The sequence below is a fragment of the Equus caballus genome, chromosome 6 (assembly GCF_041296265.1).
Source record: "Equus caballus isolate H_3958 breed thoroughbred chromosome 6, TB-T2T, whole genome shotgun sequence".
Lineage (NCBI taxonomy): Eukaryota > Metazoa > Chordata > Mammalia > Perissodactyla > Equidae > Equus > Equus caballus.
In genome coordinates this window covers 24137377-24154961 of record NC_091689.1, presented here as the reverse complement: position 1 = coordinate 24154961, position 17585 = coordinate 24137377, and the positions used below count along the sequence as shown (strand labels likewise).

Genomic DNA, 17585 nt, shown 5'->3' with positions numbered 1-17585 from the left:
CCTCAGCCAGACGTTAAACAGACTTTCAGACACGTGCAACAATGCCATGCTGCTCACGAAACTTGCTCTGTTTTGGAAAAGAGAGTCTGTTTTCTGTAAAAAAGGTTAACGTGTAATGAATTCATTATTGCCATTTTTAATGAACTAATAAACACATATTTACTTAAAGTTTCTCAGTTTTCATTTCTAACATGGCAAGTGTCTGTGCGCACGGCACGCACACACCATAGCTCTTTGGAGTCCTTGTTAAGTCTTAAGGGTGTAAAGGGGTCGTGAGATGGAAAGGTTTGAGGACTGCTGTGTTAATCACGTCACTCCCCTGCTCGGAATCCTCCAGACATGCTCCAGCTCAGTTAGATGAAAGCTGGGCCCTCACAGTGGCCTCCACAGACCCAGACGGCACTGCCCCCAAACCTCCCGGACCCCAATGCCCAGCCCACCAGAACTCCCTCATCACCGGCACACTCCCTCTGCCTGCAGTGCTCCCCCGGATGCCCCTCTCTCATCTCTATGCAAACACCCCGTCATCAGAGATCTGGATCATTCTGTACAAAGGCAGCCGCCCCACAACCCCAAGCACTGCCCAGTCCTTCATCCTGCTGGATAGTTCCCCACAGGACCCTTTCCACTAACACGGTTGTGTTTGTTGATCTGTTCACTGTCTGCCCCCCTCCCTCCCCCTCCCAGAAGAACAGAAGCCCCCTAAAGGCAGGAGGTCGGTTTTGTTCGAGGTTCTCTCCACCAGGCTCAGAGTAAGCACCTTAGCATGGTGCATGAATGGCTAAGGTGGAACACTCACAGAAGTCTGGTTTTCCATGTCATTAAAAAGGACTCAAGTCCTTGGAGGTGAGTGCAAGTCTCATTACGTCACAGACCCTCCAACCTGAGGCAGGGCGGCCTTGAGCATCAGAAGATGCTATGGGCACAGGAGCTGGGGAAGCGCTGACTGCAGTCAGAGGGGCTACGGTGGGAAAGGCCAGAACCCAGAGCTAACAGAGCTGGTTCCACGGGAGGACCAGCGCATGACACTGAATGCTGCTGACCGCTCTGAGAGTGGGCACCCTCAGCTGCAAACCTGGAACCCTAATCCGTGCCACCTCACAGGCCACCACTAACAAAAGTGGGGTGCATGCGGAAACCCCATGCATCTAACTCACCATACAAACTTAACACCCGTCCGTCATCTCACAAGCGAAGGGCACTCAAAGTGACTGAGACGGGGCAGCTGGAGCACACCATACTGAAGCGTCTGCTTGCCATCACTTCAGTGTAAGAACAGACTTGAAGAGACGTCTCCCTAAACCTGGGCCTTAGTAAACTTTTACTTTTATTACACTACGCATGCCGACTGTAGAAAAATTTAAATCTAGAAAACAAAAAGAAAATACCCCAAATGTCCCACAAGCCCCCTACTCAAATACAACTGTGGTGGAAGTATTTGGTGTACCTCACATCCATGCTGGGCTCCGGTTGTCCTCTCTGCCACTCTCCCCTCCTACCACAGTGACACTGTCAGCTGGCTTATGGCTGAATTAAGGCCGCATTTAGATTACAAAACTCTTAGATTAATTAAGAATTAAGACTTCATCTCCCAACTTCCATTGCAATTGGCATGCCAACTTGTGGCCATAGGACCACCAACCTCTGGCAATGGTTCTAAGCCAGAGTGGTACCTACAACTTCCACAAGTGTCTCTGAAGGACTCAGGCACCTGTTTCTCCTCCTCTTTCTCCTTCCCACAGGCTGGACTGCTGACATGATGGCTTGAGCTGGAGCAGCCATCTTGACCACAGAGGGGAAGAAGAAAAAGACAGATGGAGCTGGGGTCCTTAGTCATCGCTGAGTGACCACGTGGGCCCTGGACTGCAAGAGAAATAAACTTCAAGCTGTTTAAGCTACTGCTATTGGGGTTTCTGTCTCTCACAGCAAAACTATACGATACATTTTCCACACTTGCTCAGACAAAACTTTTTCCTTGGGGGGTGGGTAGGGGAAAATAATGAAATCATACCGCGCGTCCTGTTTTATATCACGCCTTTTCCATTTGAACCAGATGCCACTACTCTCCTTCTAGGCCATTGACACACTCCACACTGTCACTTCAACAGGGTCCAGAACTCCATCCCAGGGCCTCAGCACATTTCATGCAATCAGTGCTCGACTCATGGACACTGAGGTTCTTTCCAGCTTTTTACTATTACAGGCAAGGCTATGATAACCTCTTCCCACCCAGCCCTAAGACCTCCTGTAAAATGAATTCTCCCCAAAGAAATGGTTATCATTCTTAAATCATAATATTGTGAAAATAATTACACCATTCTATTGTAAAGGTGATTTTCTTTCTTTTCTTTTTGCATTTCTACCTGAGAATCAACAGAAAGTGACTGCAATGCATTCTTTAGTTACGGTTCTTAATGTGTCAAAACAAAGGCTGTCAAGGCCACTGAAAAGACACTGACAGACTTTGTCTGGTCAAGAACATTAGTTTTCCCTGAGGGTTATTCCTAAACTTCTTTATGATAAATGCTTTTTATTCGCATTTCATTGTTCTCCATATTCTCAAGCTTAATGCCTCAGAAAGTTAAATTTTTCTAGAGGAAAGATTACACACAGGCAAGGTCCAGGTTAGCCAGAATACAGGTTCCAAGTAAACCGGCAGAGAAGTTAATGAGTGACTAGCACCTGACTTTGAAACAGTGTTTAGTTCTCAAGTTGTGAAGCTTTTAATAAGCAAACAGATATGAAAACCCAGGAAACTCATAAAGTTGTACATGGCTATTACTAAATGCCAGGGCCTGGCAGTAGATGAAAGTTACTTCAGTTCAGCATAATCCACAGTTAAGATAGTTTGTCTTAATTATCCCTGATAAACAAGAAAGGTATAATTTTAGCTCACTGTGGGAAAAACACAATGTAACTTTGCCACATAACTAGTGATTTGACACAAATTATTCTCCAAAATCTCCAATGTAATGCAATACATTAAAACAAGAAGAAATGAAAAACAAATGGGAATATTTATAATCATAATGAAAGTAAAGAACTTAAAAGTAATTTTTGCTAAAAAAAAAAAGGAAAGGCCAGGATTATATGTGATCCTGATGATTTAAAAGATCAATTTTGCAAATTTTGTAAGGATCGACCGAGACAGACACATGAAAGGATTTTAGTAGGTACTGTCATTACAAATAACTCCAAAGACGACATCTTTTTCACCTGGGAAAGGGCGACAGGAGAGTCTGTCAAAGAGGAAAGATCATGGTATCAACGGGGCTCAATGTACAAATTTGGACTTCTCAGAAAAAAACTACCAAAAGTTACGGCTAAAGATTTGCAGTTAACAGCAAATCTGTTCAAAACCAAGCGACCGCATGTGGTGTGCAGTTCCCTAAGAGGGCCTCTGCCCCCCACATCTCCCATCCGTGCGCATCTTCTAGAATTACCTGCTGGGTAAGCACTGCTGGGATTTCCCCAGGCTTCCCGCATGGCCTCGGTCACAGCCTGGATGACTTCTGGTTCCAGGGGGGTGGTGGCATTATAGTCCATGTAAACTTGCCTGCTGGAAAGACAACAAAGGAGATGGAACATGGAACCACGGCTGCCCTACGTCTATCCCATCTATAGGAGCAAACACCGTCAAGGGCAGTACGCTCCTCCGCATAGACACTGCGCAGGCTCCACAAACTGCACTTGGAAATGTCCAAATCTTCATTACTGATGGAAAACGTATGCAGAGTTTCCAATAGTCTAGTATTTGCTAGTTTCCTTTACAACTGATAAGAGACGATCCACTTAGACTTTAGATTAGGCCTTGGTGTGATCTGGGCACGTCCCCCCACCCCTTCTCCCCTTGCACTTTCGGTTTGCTTTGCCTAGAATGACCACGCCCCTTGCCCCCACCTTCCTTTTTAGGTCTCTGCTCCAACTTGACATCTTCTGGGGCTCCCTGTGGCTCTAAAGAAAATTGCAGCCACACGTCCCTCCTTGCCTGAGCTCCGTGCCCCCTCTCCGTCCTCCATTTCTTGGGGGCACTCTTCATCATCTGACACTCTAGACTTGTTCCTCGTTCATTGTCTGCCTCAGTAGAAGGTGACGGGCTCAGTCAGTTTTCCTCTCTGTTCTGTGGCCAACACAGAACAACGGCTGGCACACAGCAGGGGCTCCACTTACCAGGTGACAAAGTGAACAGCGCAGAACACGCACATTCCCTGAAAGGGCCCGCATACGTATCTGCACCTCTTTTTACCCTCATCAGAAACCTTCAGAAACTTTCAGAAATGTATATAGTAGTAATCCTACCTGATACTATTATTTTATCTGACTTTAAAATCAACAACAGTGCTTAAACCAGTCCACAAGAAAATTCAAACACAATTAGCAACCATGGCCGTTAAAATAGAGGTTTTTTTTAAAACCATGGAGGGTTTTAATGCAGCACCTTGTCTATGAGCTGTCCAAGGTCACCTGACAGGTTCAAGGCTTTGGGGCTTTGGGAAGTTTGACCAGCCCTGCTTGGCCACTCCGTGGTAGGAATCTCCGGGTCCTGCTGTGACCTAAACCGGCATGTGCCCCTAACTCTGCTCTCACTTCCTATAAGTAAGTGTCGCAAAGTTCCTCAGGCTACCCGTGTCTGCTGAGTGACTACAGGTTTTCAATCTGCTGTGTGGCTAAGCTACTTTGCGGCTTGAATTTCAGGTTAGCGTTTTATAGATTACTCTGCTCCAGGATTTGCTGCTTCCTTGAAGTGCTAAGAACATGGGATGGGAAAGCTAAACTCTATTAGGTTCAGAACGAAAAAATAAGAAGCCACGGTGAATCTCCTCTCCACTCAGTCTCCCTAGGGGACATTTTCCCAGCTCCCTTCGCTTCATCGCAACCAAAGCAGAAAGTCTAATGAAAGGAACGGTCGGATTTAGGCCTGGACTGAAATTTTAAAGACACACACACATTCCTCATATTCACGTAGAGAGGATTATTCTTTCCCCACTCGCCAAAAGTTCTGAACACATTCCTGGACTGGAGGAACAAGACTCAAAACAAGAAAATGCACACCCCTCCCCTCCAGGGGAAGTCGTTCCAGGAGGCTGAAGAAGCAGTGTGGACCGGAAGGGCCTCCCTGTCGTTATCCCCACTCTCCCAGCTGCTCAGGCCAGTAGCCTGGGAGGCATCCTCCTCAATCCCACCTTTCCCCTACACCAGTGCCACCACTGCCACACTCGGGGCCACAACACCTCTCCCTCCTAGATTATTACACAAGATTCCAACTGGTTTCCCCGTTTCCTCCCCTGTCCCACACCCTACCCCGTCCCTACTCTCTACAAAGCAGCCAGGATTCCTTATAATTAAATTACATCACTGCCCTGCTCAAACTTCCAAGATCCCCAACCCCCTTAGAATACACCCCAAAGTCCTCCCTGGGCTGTGGCTCTGCTCGCTGACAGCTGCTCCGACAAGGCCCTCCTCCCAGCCACGCGCGCTCCGCAGGCTCCTTTCCGCCCTCCGGCCTTTGCAGCCGCTGTTCCCTCTTCCCGGCGTGCCCTTCCCCAGAACTTGTGCGGCTGACTCCTGGATGTCACTCCTGGATGCCTCGCATCCGCTCGTCCTCCCAGCTCGCACCCCTGATTTAGGCCTCCCTCGCGGCCAGCCGACCAGCGCTGCATCCCCGCGTGGGAGCCCATGCCCCCGAGCGACCACCGGCCGGCCGCGCCCTCTCCCAGAGAGTGACCACCCGCCAGCTACCCGCTCTGACCTCCCCGGGCAGGGCACCCCGACCTCGGCTCGCGGCGTCCGGAGGGCTTCCCGGAGAAGGGCGCCGGCGGCTGTCCCCGCCTTCCCCTCCAGGCGCGTACCTCTCTGGCGGGCTCTTCTCTCCGCGGCCGCCGGGCGGACTCGCCGCGCGCACCCGCACGTCCCTGTTCGGCGCAGCGACCGCCTCCATCCCGGCCCCACCGCGGCCCAGCTCCCACCCAACCGCCCCCGGCGCTGCCCCAACCAGCGGAGCGGGTCAAGCCCGGGAGCGCCACCGGGAGCGCGGCGGAAGGAGGCGGGGCCGAAGGGTCTGGAGCGTGTCCGGATTGGCTGAGCTGCGCAGTCCCGGCCAATCCCTGCGCTTCAGCGGGCCGCGGGCTCCCGGGGGAGGGGGGAAGAGGGGCTCCCAGCGCTGGGACACGGTGGAATGCTGATTGGCTGCGCGGGGTCAGGTGACGGACTAGGGGCGGGGCTCAGGGCCCGTCACAGGGGGCGTGGTCACGGCGGCGGAGCGCAGGCAGGAGGCGCTGGCCCAGAGGTAGACAGGTGGTGGCGGGGACTCGGGGGTGGCCGGGCCGGGCCGGGGCGTTTCCCGGGCTCCTCAGCTCCGCGGGCCCCTGGGCAGTCAGCGGGAAGGCGGCGCCCGTGAGCAAGCGGACCACAGCTCTGCGTCACCGCAGTCCCTGGGGCTCGTGAGACATCCGACCCTGGAGTCGGGGGGCGGCTCTGGGAGTGCGTGATCGATCGTCTCCTGGGTGACGCTGAAATTAGGAATCCTTTATCGAGGATGGATTGAGGGGTCTGGAGTAGAGGTCGCGAGGCCGGCTGCAGGCTGTTACAATAGCCAAGGCAGGAGATGGGGAACACTAAGCAGTGGGCGTAGAAACGCAGCAAAGGTGGGTTCAGATAGGTTTAGGGTGAAAATAGGCAGGAATGGGGACAGCTGAATGCGGGGCATGTGGGAGAGTGGGGACGCAAGGATTAACGAAGGGACTTAGGATGTTAGTGCCTCTACCCTGATAGGAAGGAACAGGAGGGGAAAGTGATGGGTGAGATGTGGACGCGGTGAGCTGTTTGTGACAGTCTAGTGGGAGCGTCTGCCATGCGTGTATCCCTTCGGCCGTGACGGAAGTCAGTTGTGAAGGTGGTGAGAGAGGGCGGAGATCCAGATTCCTGAATTCTGATGAAGCCATCGACCTGGCACAATATTGAGCCCTGAGGACATGCCAGGCACTGTTCTAAACACCTTTCATGGATTCATGAATTTAATCCTCATAACACCCTTATCCAGTGGGTACTGTTATCCTCATTTTATATATGAGGAAATCAAGGTACAAGAAAGTTCAGCATCTTGCCCAAGGTCACTCGGGTAGCGATGGAGCCAGAATTTGAATGCAGGGATGGTTTGCCAAGAAGTTGACTTTTCGTAGACTTTCTCAATTTTCTCTCCTGTTGGGGGTCCAGAAGAAGTCCTCTTTTTCAGCATTGCAAGTCTCCACGTATCCAGATTCTTGATTTCCTTTCGTTCTTGCTTGCAAACAGCTCATTTCTTGCCACATGCAGCCAACAGCAAAGGACACACCAAAATTTAAGAAGCAAATTGATACAAAGGAACACAAGGACAGACAACAGGAGAGGAAAGGAAAGGGAATTAGGGAAGAATGTCAAAGTCAGATGACAGCGTAAAGTGCAACTGAGAGGTAATCTGGAAGTGCCCATCGTATGTTACAATTGGGAGGCACTGATGAATTTAGCAAGAGAAATTTCAGTGGAGCAGTCAGGGTATGTTTGTGAAACTGAGGGTGCAAAGAGTTGAGGAACGAACGGGACATGAAAGAGTTGGGAATGTTGTCAGCTCTTCAAAAAGTTGAGAAAAGAAGGAGCTGAAAAGGGGTACAAGATCAAGGGGAAATATTTTAGAGACAGAATCTGTTTCTAGGCTGAAGAAGGTAGCTAACAAGGAAACAAGGTAAAAGAGAAAGAAGAGCCAAAGTCCTGGAGGTGGTGAGTGAGCAGATGATTAAGCAAAGGCAGCGTAGGGGGCGGGAGGGTGGGGTGAATTGAAAGGTAGGGGCAGGTTTCATCCTCTAAATCTCTAGGGAAGGCTGTGAGGCTGGGAGCTGGAGGTGGCCAGGGGCCACCGACAAGGTGATTCATCTCAAGCATTCCTTGGACTAGTTAGGCAGCAGTTAGAGTGTTTGTGTTTCCCGGCGCATACTGTGAGTAGAGTCAGAGAGACAAGATGGCGCCCCACACGGCTGGTGATACCCAGAAAGAACAGAGTGCCCACGGACAGAGGACCAGGTGCTGGGTTGGCCATTTTGCCTCTCCTCCGCTCTTAGAAACAGCAGTGTATGGTGCAGCTTGCAGGAGCAGCCAACAGGATTCCAAGTGGGCTGGTCAAACAGATGCAACAGGTGACCTAACAGGATGTGATAATTAGACCAAACATTTGAGGAATGCTATCTCCATGAAAGTGAGAGTAAATTCAACACACAGACTCATACCTAAGGAAAAAAGGTAATAGAGCTATCTATCATCATTGTAAAGTTTACCCTTTTGGGTGCTGAGATCATTGTAGATTTACATCTGGCTGTAATAAATGATAGGAGGGCCTTTATCCAGTTTTCCACAGTGGTAACATCTTCTAAAACTATAGTAATCCACTCTGCCAATCTTTGTCCTTTGGTATGTTAGACCATTTACACATAATTATTGTTAGCTCTGAAATCTACCATCTTATTATTTGTTTCATCTGGTTCTAAACCCTGTTTCTCTTTACTTGCCTTCTTGTGGGTTATTCAAACATTTTTTAGTATTCTATCTCGATTTCTCAAATCGTGTTTAAAAACAGATAAAATTCACATACCATGAAATTCACCCTTTTAAAATGTAAAAGTTAATATATTCACAAGGCTGTGTTACCAAAGCAGGTTCCTTTTCCCCACTGCGTGATTAGGCCAATCACTGAGACGATGAGTTTGCAGCAGAGAAAGAGTTTATTCACAAGGCAGGCAAGCAAGGAGATGGGAGAACAAATCAAATCTGCCTCCCCAAAAATGGAGACTAGAGATATTTATGAGGTAGAGGGGCGGGGCGGTCTGAAGTGTGGGACCAGATGATTGGAGGTAAGGAGGGGGGAGGTATTTGATGATCTGTGCACGCACAGTCAAGCTTTATGGCTCTTCATAGGACACATGTTCACAAAATGGCAGTGTTACCATGATCTAAGGGTGGAGTTTTAGGCTCCTTGATGTCAAAGGGTCACCTATTATTGGTCATCCAAGCAAGCCTAGTTGATAAGTCGGTGGTTTTAACCAGCCTGAACTGGACAAGGAGTCAACTCTCAGTTACTGAAAAACTTAAGTGCCTGTGACCATGGAGGCATGGTGACCCAAACATCAGAGATGTTATCTACAGGGTGGGTTTTAGTAATGTGTTATTTAACTACTTTTTCACACAACTGAGTATTGTTAAAGCAAATTGGCCCCTGGTTTCAGTTTTGCGACCATCACCCCTGTCTAATTCCAGAACATTTTTATCACCCCCCAAAAAACACTCCTTATGAGCATTCAGTTCCCATTCCGTCTTCCCCAGCAACAACTAAGATACTGTCTATCTCTACAGTTTGCCTTTTCTGGGCATTTCATATAAATCAAATTATACACCATGTGGCGTTTTGCATCTGGCTTCTTTCAGTTAGGATAATGTTTTCAGGGTTCATCCAGGTTGTACCAAGTATCAATAATTTATTTTTATTAATGGTTACTATTCCCTTGCCTGGCTGTACATCTCGTTTTTCCATTCATCATTTGATGAACATTTGAGTTGTTTCCATTTTTTTACTGTTATGAACAATGCTGCCCTGAACATTCATGTACAAGTTTTTACATGGAGATGTTTTCATTTCTCTTGATTATATACTTAGAAGTGGAATTGCTGGGTAATATGGTAACTTTATGTTTAACTTGTTGAAGAACTTCCAAAATGTTTTCAAAAGCAGCTGCACTGTTTCACATTCCCACCAGCAATGGATGAGGATTCTAATTTCTCAACATCCTCAGCAACATTTGCTATCATCTATCTGTCTTTTATTTTAGCCATCCGAGTCTGTGTGCAGTAGTCTTCATTTGCATTTCCCTGATGACTAATTGTGATGTTGTGATTTATAATAAGAAATGTATATTTCATCTTTGTCCCTGTTCCTGGCACAGCACTCCTAAAACCCTTGGAACTTCCTACTTGATAAGAGTGATAAAGGTGAAAGGAACATCTTTTGTTATTCATAACAAGTCCTTTTCAACCACACTCCAGCTTGCCCCTAGGGATGGGGGGCCAGTTTCAGGGGAACCAACCATACGATTAGAGGGTTGGAACTTTCGGCTCTACCCCTCCCCTGCCCCTGACCTCTGAGGAAGGGACAGAGGCTAGACGTCTAGTTTAATCATGAGTGGCCACTGATTTAATCAATCACACCTACATAATGAAGCCTCCATAAAAACGCTAACTGAAGGGGTTTAGAGAGAGCTTCCAGGTTGGTGAACACATGAGGTGCGGGGAGGGTGGCGCACCTGGACACAGCATGGAAGCTCCGTGCCCCTCCCCCTTACCTTGCCTTATGCATCTCTTCCATCTGACTGTTCCTGAGTCATATCATTTTGTAATAAACTTGTAATCTAGTAAGAAAACTGTTTTCCTGGGTTCTGTGAGCTTTCTAGGAAATTACCGCACCCAAAGATGGGGTCATGGGAGCCCCTGATATATATTCAGTCAGTCAATCAGAAGTCCCAGAGGCCTGGACTTGTGATTGGCATCTGCAGTGGGGGGCAGTCTTGTAGGACTGAGCCCTTAACCTGTGGGATCTGATGCTAACTGCAGTTAGATGGTGTCAGAATTGGATTGAATTGTAGGGACACCCAGCTGCTGTCAGAATTAGTCTACGTGGGGAAAAAAAGCCCACACATCTGGTGTCAGAAGTGAGTAGTAAGTGGAGAGGAAGTTTTCCTGTCACTAATGATGTTGAACATTCATGTGCTTACTGGCCATTTGTAGATATGCTTTGGAGAAATGTCTATTCAAATCCTTTATCCATTTTTTAATTGGGTTATTTATCTCTTAATTGTTGAGTTGTAAGAATTCTTTATATATTCTGGATACTGGACTTTTATCAGAGGTGTTCGGCAAATATTTCCTCCCATTCTGTGAGCTGTCTTTTTGCTTTCTTGGTGATGTTCTTTGAGGCATAAAATTTTAAATTCTGGTCAAGCCCAAGTTATCTTTCTTTTGTCATTTATGTTTTGGTGTTACATCTAAGAATGCTTTGCCTAACCCAAGGTCATGAAAATTTATTTCTATGTTTTCCTCTAAGAGTTTTATATTTTTAGGTCTTATATTTAGATATTTAATCAGTTTGACTTAATCTTTGTATATGGTATGAGGTGGGAGCCCAAGTGCATTCTTTTGCATGTAGATATCCAGTTGTCTCAGAAATATTTGTTGAAAAGACTGATTTTCTCCCTTTTAGTTGTCTGGGCACTCATGGCACATCAAATGACCATAGATGGATGGGTTTATTTCTGGACTCTCCATTCTATTCCGTTGATCCGTCTCTTCTTATGTGCCAGGCCCACACTGTCTTGATTACTGTAGCTTTGTAGTAAGTTTTGAAATTGGGAAGTACGGTCCTCCAAACTTGTTCAAGATTGTTTTGACTACTCAGGGTCCCTTGAATTTTCATAAGACTTTTAGGGTTTGCACTGAATCCATACATCAATTTGGGGATTATTGCCATCTTAATAATATTAAGTCTTCTGGTCCATGAAAACAGGATGTCTTTCCATTTATTTAGGTCATCTTTAATTTTTTCCAGTGATGTTTTGTAGTTTTCAGTGTACAAGTCCTAGATTTCTTTTATTACATTTATCTCTAAGTATTTGATTTTTATTCTATTGTAAATGGAATTGTTCTTCTTAATTTCATTTTTGGATTGTTCATTGCTAGTATATATAAATATAACTGATTTTGTATATTGATATTGCATCTTGCAACCTGGGAAAAGCATTGTTACACTGGGTGAGTTCCAAACCAGGTCAAATACAGACGGGCCTGCAAGCGGAGTCTTCCAGTGAACGACCACGACAAACTCTCTGGGGATGAGGCTTTGAAGGAGCTCCAGCCACATTCTGCTCCCTCTGGTAATTCCCAAGTTACTGGTTTTCACTGAGTGTTAGCTCTCAGTTTTTAAGGCTACTGTGGGGTTGGAGAGTGAGGAATGCGGCTGAAGTTAAAATGCCACAAACCGGTTGTGCTTACTGAGATTTACCCACTTGAGCACATACATGCCCCTTGGATTGCTGCAAGCCTTTGGTTAATTCCCAGAGTTCTGAAAAAGTTGACTCTTGAGAATTTTTGCCAGTTTTCTTGTTTTTATGGGGGAGAAAGTTTTTGGAAGTTCTTTGCCAACTTTGCTGATTTCACTCCTATTCACGTTGTTTTTGGTGTATCCCTTTCCTTAGTGGCTGCTCTGAGTATTAGAACGTACACATGCGTCTCATTAAGTCTCCTGGCGTCAACATTCTACCGCTGCAAATGAAGTGAGGGACCCTCGCCTGCATTTAGGTCCCTTTACCTGCTCTACTTTTAAACATCCTTGTCTTGAGTATCAGACAGTATAATTTTTATTTAACCATCACATGATTGATAAAGATTCCTTTTTATCATTTCCCTTCTGTCTGAAGAACTTCCCTTAGCCAGTTTTTACAGGTAGGTCTGCTAGTAACAAATTCTTTTAGTTTTACTTTGTCTGAGAAAATCTTGATTTCACTATCATTGCTGAAGGAAGTTTTTGTTGCATATAGAATTTGTGGCTGACAATTTTTTTCCAGCACCTGAATAGTATCTGCTGTTTCCTTTTGGCCTCCATGGTTTTGAGGAGAAACTCACTGTCATTCAAATTGGTGTCCCCTATAAGTAATGCACAATTCCTGACTGCTTTTGAAATTTTTTTCTTTGTTTTCAGTTTTCAGATGTATAATTTATGGTGTGTCTTGGCATGGATTTCTTCATATTTATCCTATTGGGGATTTATTCAGCTTCTGGAATCTCAAGATTTTGTCACGGACCAAATTTGGATAGTTTTCAGCCTTATCTCTGCAAATACTCCTTCAGCCCCCCTCTCTTTCTCCTCCTTTTGGGATTGAGATGATATGAATGCTGGATATTTTGTTTTTGCCCCTATAAGTCCTGGAGGCTTTGTCCACCTCCCCCAGCTCCCTTTTTTCGGTCTAATTTTTCTCTGTTGTTCAGACTGATCTGTCCTCAAGTTTACTGATTCTGCCCTCTGTCATTTCCACTCTACTATTGAGGCCATCCAGGAAGTTTTAAAATCTTTTGTTCTATAATTTTCACTTGGTTCTTTTCTTTTTTTAGTAAATTCCTTATCTTTGTTGAGATTTTTTTCATTTGTTTCAAGAGAATTTATAATCAGGTTTTGAAGCATTTTTATGATGGGTGCTTTAAAATCCTTGTAAGGTAATTCCAACATCTGATTCATCTCATTATTGGTGTCACTTGATTGTCTTTTCCCATTTAAGTTTCTATTTTCCTGGTTCTTGGTCTGATGGTGGTTTTCATTTGTGTCCTGGATATTTTTTTTTTTTTTTTTTTGAGGAAGATTAGCCCTGAGCTAACATCTGCTGCCAATCCTCCTCCTTTTGCTGAGGAAGACTGGCCCTGAGCTAATATCTGTGCTAATCTTCCTCTAGTTTATATGTGGGGCGCCTGCCACAGCATGGCCTGACAAGCATTTCATAGGTCCACACCCAGGATCCAAACCAATGAACCCCGGGCCACCAAAGCAGAGCACATGAACTTAACTGCTGCGCTACCGGGCTGGCCCCATATCCTGGATATTCTATTATGTTAAGACACTGTGAGTTCCACTTAAGTCTTTTGTTTTACCAGACAAAAGAGCACCCAGGCACAGCAGAGCCTTTGCAGTGTGATTTTGGTCTGTGGTTTGTCTGGTGCTGCTAGGACTCCCACTGGTCCCATCTACTGAGATGGGATGTCCCCAGGCTAGGTTGGTCATTGTCTCACTGGGGAATGGGAATCTCTGGTCTGCAGGGATGCAGACTTGCCTGGCTGGGCACTCGTGGTGGTGGGCTCCCCATCGGTGCTCGCTGGTGACCCCAGTGTGTCAGGACGGTAGAGAGCTTCAGGCCCATGGTGGCCAGAGGATTTTGGGGCCAGGTGCTTGTGGCAGAATCCCTTTTGCAGGTGCTGTCTGGCTGCTCTGGTGCCTCTGGACAGGGGATGGTAGTCTCAGGCCTTCTGGGCTTGGCTGCTTGGGTTTTTAAAATCCTATTTGTCTTTGTTCTGGGACACAGTTACTTTGAAATAACTGCACCCTTTTAAGGCTTGCTTGTAACATTTTTGGGTGGGGCCAGTGCAGCCTTTAGTATATGTTTTCCTGTTACTGAGCCCGTCTAGTCTTTCTAGGGTGCTGGGAATCACAAGGTTTTCCACTCTAGCTCATGGGGATGTGCACTCTTCCTGGTCATGTGTGAGCCCCAAGTGTCATTTTCTCTGCTCCTTTTTGGGGGGTGCTCTTCCCCACCCTCAGGTAGTTTTCTCAGGTGCATATGCTAGTCAGTATCCAGCTGAAGGCCTGAGAGGACCCCTCTGCAGGTCCCCAAAGCTCGCTCTCTCTGCGACCCTCTCCCCTGGGAATGCTAGCTCCTTTGGTCTCCCTAGATTCTTAGTTCCATCTCAAGTCAGAGTGCCTGCTGGGTTCCACGGAGGTCCCCCTTCCCCGTGCTGAGGCCGGGCAAGTCTCACTCAGGGGTCACTGCCCTGCACCACCTGTGCACTGTCTGAAAACTGTCATTCTGCATATACTTACAGGTGCTTGCTTTCTCAGATGGGTGAGCTCATTCCATCCTGGAGCTCCATCTTAGCCACAAGCACTAATCCCCTTTGTCCTTTCTGTCATGATCTCACTGATGGTTTCTGTCTCTCTTCTCTTCTGCATTCTGGGAGAATTTATTAAATTTGTCTCCACATCATTGGTCTATTTTTCCAGCATCACTACTGCCCTACAGTGCTGCGGATTTATTACTATGGTTATAGTTTCATCCTGTTGCCATTTCATTTTTGCTTATTGTTTCCTTATGACTTCTTAATTCTGAGTCAAAAGTGCAGTTTACTGCATTTTCCTAAACATGTGGTTTTTCCACTGAAACAGTTTTTCAATCCTACACTTCATTTCCACCATCATGTTCATCCTAAGAGTCTGCTGGATATTATTTCTTCTTTTCCTGCAGTGTTTTTTCACATGCTCATTTACTTAAGCAAAGCAACCTGTTCAGCATCTGTCAGCTGATGGAAGGGTGGACTGCACACCAGTGTGGTGTCAGATGCCCTCCTCAGCTATTGGCTGGGTGGCCAGCGTGCCCAGCTTCTGATGAAGTGACTGTCTTGAGCAGGCTTGCACCTAGTGTAGTTGTGTGCGCAAGCTCCTGCTGCCTCTAGTCAACACTGAATAAGCACTTTGTACTAACCTGTTCAGTTGTTGCGGGATGGCTAGGATAAGGCCCTGTGCTCCAGCTGCCGATGGACTCCTGGGACAGGCAGGCATACATATGTGAGCAAGTGCAGACCACACTCTCGGTGCTTCTGGAAGCCTGGGAAGGTGAGGATCCCCCAGAACTGTCCATCTGCCTGTCAGATAGGCTTCAGTGTGGGATCATGGGAACTGAAGCTTGACAGGAGCCCCGAGAGGGGAGCTGGGTGTTTTGGGAGAGCAGACCTCACCCCAGGGCACGGAAGCACTACTTGGAGGCCGGCGCCGTCAGGACAGTGGCTGGCAGGGTGGACAGGGCCTGGTCACAGTGGGCAGGCCCTACCTGCCAGGCACCAGGGTGCTTACTCTGGAGGCAGTGGGAAGACATGGCACAGCGAAGGGTCGTTTCAGAAAGCCTCTGGCAGCACGGTGGGGAGGACGTGAGGAGGTCAGCCCAACAGTTTGTCTCCGTGTCATCAGAGCGTTTGGCCAGGTCTTCTTCCACCCGCTGCTCTTCCTATGTCAACTGTGGCTTGTGTCACACGCCACCGTTACTGGTCTGGCAAGGCACACAGCAGCCACAGTGGGATCCACGGTCACTGGCTCTACCCGTGTCTCCTGCTCCTTTGAGAGCCACAGCATTCCCCAGGGAGACAGGTTTCCTCTCCTCAGACTCTAACTTGAGGCTGAAACCTCTTAGGAATAGGAAACAAGGCTCTTTATCACACGCTGCAGCCAGCTATGGCTCCTCAACCTCTCCATGGGCAGGGGAAGGAAGGGCACAGGTGAGCAGGGCTGTCAAGGTTGGAGTACATTTTTAAAGAGATGTTTGTTAAGACCAACAACTGGTTTAAGAACAAAATAATGTTTCAACACGGAGCGCCACGCACTGCCTGGGAGTGACGAGTCGTGAGGAAGGTCAATGAGGTCTGACGCCGAGGGGATGAAAACCCAACACCAAAAATACAATATGGACAAGTCAGTCCTGCGAGGCCGGAGAGAAGACCGAGCAGGCCTCACCTGGGCACCAGAGCAGGGCAAGACCTCTCCTGGGTGTGAATGGTGGACCCGAGGCTCAGTGGGGAGACTGCATAAGGTGCACAGCCATCCACAGCTACTGTCCAACTCTCTCTCCTGGTCACTGGCCCCTGACAAGTACTGATCCGTCTGCTGTGCATGGGGCTGTCTCGAGTCTCTCCTCCAGCACCAGGAACTCATGGGGCATGCATTTTCTTCCAACTGGCCCTGACATAAGCTCAAAAAAAAAAAAAAACAGTGAATTTACTGGAAGACCTCTGGCTCAGTGAATTTAGCAATGAAAATGAACAAACCCTAAAATGGATTTTTAAAAAAGAGATTATAATAATTCAGTTCTTTATACAGCTGAACCTGAATAAACAGACATTCTTCACGTTGCAAAGTCCCCAAACGCCTCTATCACTGGGTTTTTTGAAGAACGTTTTTCAAACCACAGTTCTTTCAATGAATTAATTTTGGTTCACTGGGCAATGAGGATTCCTCTGGATTATGCCCTCAGGGCTGCTGGGTTTGTCTGAGGCAGGGCTATGGGAGGGAGAAAAGAAGGGTGTGATGGTTTTTATTTTCTGAGTTCTTTAGCAAAGGAAAAGTAAAATGTTATTTTACTAAGACTATATGTTAGCATGTCACTAGACACATTTTATTATATCCAGAACAATGAACTTGTAGCAAACCTGACTTTCCAAGATTAAACATTCTTAAGTGGATGAAAATGGAAGCAATCCTGGAATAGACTGCACTAGCTGGGAAAGAAGTGTCCTATTCAAGACTGCAATTGGTGGCTAATGTCTTGCTGGAATTTTTATGTGAAAAAAATTCTGCTTGATTTGATAATCAAATCAGCAAAAAGTCTGATGTTAACAGGAATTTGTGATTTTTTTCACAGCAGTTCTCTAAAGAAGTGGGGGTGGACAACACAGCAACCCTGGGAACCGCGGGGTCTGGCCCCAGAGGACGTGTAACACACCTTGGCCAGCATCACTGTCTGGGAGTCTGCCCTCTGGGGCTTTCGGCCAAGCTCCAGACCCCAGCAGCAGGGCTGTTCAATCTGTTTCCACTGCCCTAAGAAAAAGATACGCTGGCTCTGCCACCAGGTGGCCCACGAGTGGGCTGGGGACTCTGCTGGGACTGGCCTGGCTGTGGCCAAGGCTTGGGGAAGGAAGCTGTTGCCTTCTGCACCCATGACGTCTTTCCAGACAAGTGTGTGAGTCCCTGGAATGTAACTAAGTACAGAGGA

The 17585-nt window shown here is 47.1% G+C and overlaps 1 protein-coding gene and 1 long non-coding RNA gene across 28 annotated transcripts in view; one reads left to right on the top strand and one right to left on the bottom strand.

The window, feature by feature from the left end:
* SCLY (selenocysteine lyase) overlaps window positions 1-6184 on the bottom strand; it is a 35088-nt gene extending 28904 nt beyond the window's left edge. For 5 of the 27 annotated variants that reach the window (XR_011439582.1, XR_011439583.1, XM_023642695.2 and 2 more), the window contains exons 1-2: window positions 5850-6177; window positions 3444-3559 (exon numbers count right to left, since the gene is read on the bottom strand). Coding sequence is in view for 12 of the 27 variants with exons in the window: in XM_023642695.2 (XP_023498463.2) it covers window positions 3444-3559; window positions 5850-5938 (205 nt within the window). In the remaining 15 variants the exon portion in view is untranslated. Of the gene's footprint in view, window positions 1-3443; window positions 3560-5749 lie in introns of all 27 variants that reach the window. The other 22 variants (XR_011439584.1, XM_023642696.2, XM_023642698.2 and 19 more) reach the window with 13 other exon arrangements.
* A 49-nt stretch (window positions 6185-6233) lies between these two features.
* Window positions 6234-17585, top strand: part of LOC138924600 (uncharacterized) — a 39574-nt gene continuing 28222 nt past the window's right edge. The window contains exon 1 of the long non-coding RNA XR_011439581.1: window positions 6234-6286. This is a non-coding gene — a long non-coding RNA (uncharacterized lncRNA). The remainder of the gene's footprint in view (window positions 6287-17585) is intronic.